This window comes from Polypterus senegalus, chromosome 10, assembly GCF_016835505.1.
Source record: "Polypterus senegalus isolate Bchr_013 chromosome 10, ASM1683550v1, whole genome shotgun sequence".
NCBI lineage: Eukaryota > Metazoa > Chordata > Cladistia > Polypteriformes > Polypteridae > Polypterus > Polypterus senegalus.
The window spans coordinates 101,226,520-101,232,519 of record NC_053163.1 but is presented as its reverse complement, the minus strand read 5'-3'; the positions used below and the strand labels follow the sequence as shown (position 1 = coordinate 101,232,519).

General features: G+C 34.2%; 1 protein-coding gene across 2 annotated transcripts in view; it reads right to left on the bottom strand.

The window, feature by feature from the left end:
- Positions 1 to 39: 39 nt before the first annotated feature.
- The window catches only part of fmr1 (FMRP translational regulator 1), a 111,389-nt gene continuing 105,428 nt past the window's right edge, over positions 40 to 6,000 (bottom strand). For both annotated transcript variants that reach the window (XM_039766263.1, XM_039766264.1), the window contains 2 exons: positions 4,053 to 4,248; positions 40 to 236 (listed from right to left, as the gene is read on the bottom strand). In XM_039766263.1, the coding sequence (XP_039622197.1) occupies positions 40 to 236; positions 4,053 to 4,248 (393 nt within the window). The remainder of the gene's footprint in view (positions 237 to 4,052; positions 4,249 to 6,000) is intronic.

The window sequence follows — 6,000 nt, the reverse complement described above, 5'->3', positions numbered from 1 at the left end:
CTATACTACAAAAGTAATAATTGTTGTGGAATTTAAGAACTAACCTTTATATGTTCCACGACCTCTGCTTCCTCGCCCTCTGCTGCTGCCACCACCTCCACTGCCCCGCTTGCGGCCATCACCGCGGCGAGAATAGCCATCTCTCTCCTCATCCGTAGGTGCAAGGGACCAATCGCTCAATTCATCTCTGTGATCAGATTCAGTCTCTGATGCATTAGAAGCTTCAGAATTTGTCCCTGAAACAGTTATTAAATGCAGTATCATTATCCACAACTTGATAAAACATCAGGTATAAGTTAAACAAGTCAATTCCGATTAAAACGTTTTTTTTAGAAAAGATTTTCAATATTTTGAGAACACATTAAATATGTTGCCGTTTAAATGCCAATCTTAGTGTGCAAATGCTAATGTTAAAAATCCAGAGTGCCTTTTGAAATGCCCTTTTCTGACTGTATACAATAATATACTGTATGCAGCGAAGTATTTATCCACATAAATAATGAATATAGTAACTTAAAGAAACACAACTCAGCTATGTAAGCTTGAAATCCGAGTATAATAGATCACGTTTTTTGTATTATCAGAACTTTCTCTACATTCTGCGTGAACTATTTTTTCTTTGAAATTCACTAAAATGCTTAAAATGAACAAACTCAGAGTACATAATTTTTTTGTATTCATTATATCCAATGCTTCAACCTTAGCTGTAGAACAGCGGAAAACCTCGAAAAACTAGCAGTAACAGCTACAATTAACCATATTTTTATACAAGGATGACTGCAATATGAAAAGTTGATTTGAATATCTATATACAGTACTTGGATTTGTTTAGTTTGTCTTCAGAAATTACAATGGCCAGCAGTTTCTTACCTGTCTTGAGCCACACAGATCCCTAGGGTCAAAAGAAACAAATCTGTTGTTTCTGTTATAAGCCTTGCTCTTAAAAATACTTTTTTTGCATATAGACACTTATGTCTTTTATAAAACACTATATCAACCAAATTTCCAATTAAAAATGAGATTAAAGGAACATGTTGCAATTGAAAACTCTGTCATATAATACAAATTTTCATTGTGTAGTACTATTCTATTCCATGTACTGTGGTAATACTTTATGTACACTTAGAAATGGTTAAAGCAGATCACACTCAAAAGTATAATGTAATCAGATACTCCAAAGCCTACTAACAAGCACTGTCACCCTTTACCCACATTTTATTGAAAATGCAACATAAATACCATCAAGTCCATAATGTAATTCATACTATTAGCGGAGGAAAATAATGTCAATTCAAGCTACTGATACAAAAATCTTATTTATAAGGTTTGAGCTCACACATTCTTGCTACTATGCCTTTATAGAAAACTGCAGCTAAAAAAATGCTTACAATGTAGACATCTACAGTTTTACTTCTCATTAAATTATAGCTTGTAATGCCCCATAAAACACTACTATAGCCAGTATCCCATAAACTGTGATAAGAATGATTCTCTATGTTTTTTCCTTGCATATTAAAAAAAGGCACTGGATTGAGACTCCAGTCTCTTGGGAGGTGTGGGTTCGAATCCCACCACTGCCACCAAAATGTCACAAGCCGTCTACTAAAGCAGATGGCCTGCTAGTAGTTTGGGACCGACCAGGACTGAAAAGAAAAAAAAAAAAAAGGTAATTTTATTATTCCATGATAGAGAAGAAAAAAGAAAAAAAAACAGCTGCTGATATAAAAGGATGTACAAAAATGTATAAATAATCCTGTGACAAAACAAATCTAATTATTTAAAAAAAAGGAGGAAAGATGAAAAATAGAAATTGTAAAACACAGAGGCCCTTACCCTAATATATATGCAGTCAATTCTAGTCCATGTAAGGGCATCCGCAGCCTTAAAATAAAACAAAACTGGACTCTGTTTCAGTCCAGGTCAAAAATACAACTCCTCAAAAAAAAAAGAAGTCTCAGGAGCCGTTTTTTGGTCCTCAGAAGCATAACCCACTCTTTTACATCAACCAGCAGCTCAGGCATCTCTTAGTCTGGCGTGCCTCGCACTACCTAACTCTTCTCAATTCTCTCTGAATGATTGTCCCCCCTCTTGCGGCCACAACTGTACTTATAAAGACTTCTCCATTCCGAGGGTTGGCCTGCCTAAACATAGGGAGATACCATTTCGGGCCTGCTGGGAAAATCATACACTTTAAGTAAAAATCAAAATATCCGAAAACAAAATACACATAATAAAACACTCAACAACAATACTATTTATACCTAACCTCGATGTTACTAAGATACCATGGGAAACATTACGGTACACATACACTACTAATCCAACCTGGACTCCTCCACTAGCTATCTTTTGACCTTCCCAGGCACCCATGACTGCAAAGCTTTACTTTCACTTTCAATCTAAATAAACAGTGAAGTAACGTCTTCTGATTGAAATCTGCCACTGTAAAATACAACAGACTTTTATTTCTTTAATTGATATTTTATTATTCTGTGTCTAGCCTCACAAAGTGATATATAGTTGTATGGTTGACTTTCCCCAATAATCTTAACAGATTTAAATTTCACCGAGACTATGCAGACCTGCGAAAGACATGCACCTTAGGTTGCCACAGGCTGTCAGACGGGGCAAGGACACATGGAAAAGCTGGCAATAAAATATGCTACTAGGAGCTGCTAAGAGAGGTGCACAGACTTAACACTTAAAGAGCACTTTGACTATGTGTCACTGCTGCGGAGGACCATTCTGCATGAAAGGCCACCAATGAGCCTTGGATGCGCTCATGGAGCCCAGGTGAGCTGGGTGAGGCAAAATTGTCAGTGTTTGTGTGTAGGGTTTGGGATGAATCCATCAAGGGTGCCTGGAGGAGAGGCAGAGGAACGCTGTAATGGATTTAGCTGCTGAAAAACTTTTCAAGGTAAACTACCATGAGCTTTCCCCAGAGTGCTATATATATATATATATATATATATATATATATATATATATATATATTATATATATATACACATTTTATCAAAAAAAACTAAAATATATACAGTACATACACTATTAACAACACATATGCTAAAATAGATATAACAGCTTGTTCCAATACATTCCAGCGATGGATTAGATTATAAGAGGTATTCCTCAACGAATGTTCTATCTCAAACACATTTTTAGCATAAATATTTCTTATTATGGCAGATCATGATATCAGTTTCTCATCCTATTAAGTTTGTGGAGAGTTCGTATCACAAACTTTTTTTTCTTGCTTACATTCTGGATATACAAATAATCTCCTCTGAGTAACAAACAGTTATAGGTCACAGAACCACTAAGATCCCTGAGAATACTGTCTACATAGAAAATGCCACCTCCTGTTTTAAAAAGGTTAGTGAAGATCACTGTATTGATGTATGCAACTTGCTGCTCAAATTAACCTTTAGAATTTTACAGTCTTACCAACATTTTTTGTCAGTTTTTTTCTGTGCATTTTAATTCCTGAAAATGTTTTGTTTTGAGTTGCAGACTAAAATGTGTGTTCACTTCCTTGAACTCTCTACGTGTTTACTATATGAGCTTATACAAAATTAGACTTTTTTCACTTCACAAATGTTGCTTCTTGAAGGTTTTGTGAAGCATAATGATATTGCTTATTTCAACAGTTAAAGTCATAACTTTAAATTTTGGTTTATATGTCTCTGACTTGGCACTAAGTACACTAAAGGATGTTATAATATTAGAACTGTAATGGATTTTGTGCTCAGCTTTTATCACTGAAATGCTTTCTTAGATTTTTTTAAACTGTAATAATTTTGTTAATTTTTATTATACTTTATTTACTGTACTAAGAAATAATGTAAAACCTCACTTGAAGTTTTCCTGCAAACATTGGATAATTATTACATACTTTGAAATTCAATTATCTTAAAAAAAATCCTCCATGCTTTGCTAGATTACCTTCCCACCTTCAAACATATACAGTTTCATTAGAAAGTAATTTGTTTAGCAATCATTTAATGGCAAATGAACCAATAACTGATTAAATTTTTGATTTGAACTTTTACCAGATGTATATCCTGGAGCACGCCTACCACGTCCTCTCCCAGGGTATGGTTTGCCTGCTCTGGTCACACCAATGGCATCATCAGCAACGAAACCCTTCTCCTTTTCTGACCGAGTAGTTTGCGGCCTTGCACCTCCTCCTATTTGGCGCAGCTGCTCGTCGATTTGTAATCTCTCAAGGCGAAGCTGATCAACTTCCTAAAAGAACAACACAAAAAAGCATTTTTCCCCCTTTATAAATCACTTTTTCTTTAAAAAAAAACAAAAAAAAAAAACACATGGCATGAACCTTGAAACTTTATTTCATGTTAAAGGCAAATAACAAGTAAATAAAAAAGGAGGTAGATATATGTGCCTCCATGCAGTATATTATGCACAGGTGTAGTTCTGCCTGGGTAATGTTTAATGAATAGAATTCAGTGTTATTTACTACAAACAATGTACGCTGTGTAAACTAAAGAAAACTTAAAGAAGTAGGACTCAAGAATCAGATCTTTTACATTTGATGTGGGAGTAGATATAGATATTTCAACACATTCATAAATAGTAAAACTGAGAAAATGCAACCGATTACCAGGTAAAGCAACAAAAATAATAAGAATGAAGAAATTTTCAATTGATTATATTCTATTTAAGCTGAATTTTAAAATTAATTTAAGTGCGATTAACAAAAATTATGTGATCGTATACTTTTTAAAGTTATATTAACACAAATATTCAAATTTTCCAAGATTTGTTTTTATACAAAAACAAAAATGTTTGACCATTAGGTTATTTATTTGAACAGTAAATCAATGCATTTACATATGAGAAGAAATATTTGTGCTGCCTTGTTCACATTGAAAGTTGCCAATTAAACTGCTCAGCTAAAGGATGTTTCTAATAGCCAGCTGAAAATCTGGCACTTAGCTCTCATGCAGCCTTCTTTGACAGCAGCTCTCTCTACCTCTCTGTACATGCTGTCGGTTACACTGAACATACCAAAAAAAATTATACGGCCCTTAAAAGCTGCTACTCCCTACCCCCCATTGGCATCTGAAGTTAAAACAATTTTAAAGCATCAAGAACAACTTGCTACCACCACATGCTACAAAATGCACACTCCCATGTTAAACAAACCAATTAAGTTTGAACTTAAGGCAGCATATGTATATTATAAACTATTTCATCCTGCTCCTTTATAAAAGATAAATCAGTCTCAACTTGGTCAAAACAAAACAAACATATTAGATGCCCTTAAGGAATGACCTCTGAGCCTAAACGTTTCATTATTAATCCATTTCTATTTAGAAAAATGGAAGACAGCAATAAAAAAAGCAAGTCAAAAAGTCTGGAAGCTCAGGCGCTGGGGTGAAGTTTTGCATGAATAAGACCTGGGTATTACATAAGAAAGCAATTATGAGATTTAATCTTATTACACTGATACTATGACAGAAAAAGCTTTATTATTACACTGCATCACTGGCTTCAAACAAGTCAAAAGTCATTCTCAAACCCTCTTAATTTAATTCAAGGTTACATGAGGACTACCTCAGCAGGAACCGAATGGCAAGGCAGAAATTAGCCCTGGATAGGATGCCAGTCTATCACAGGGTGTACTCATGGGCACATCCATATTTAAACTCATAATGCAATAGCAACAGCCTTTTAAATTTCAAAAAAGTATATTACATGTCTAACCTATTTCAATTTACCTTTTTAGCCAAACAGAGAGTTGCACACATGGATATAAGAATAGAAATGTAAGATACTAATGAAAAAAGTAATACGATTTTGTTAAATTTAATTTTAGGTTGCATTTCAGGATGCTTTCTTAAACTTTCAAAAATGTATTTCATGATACATTGATCACTTTAAAAGAAAATGTTTTTTATTTTATACTTTATGGAGCCATCAGGTTAGTTTTGAATTTTTTTTTTCATTTTCTTCCTTGTTCTGCTGCATTACCAT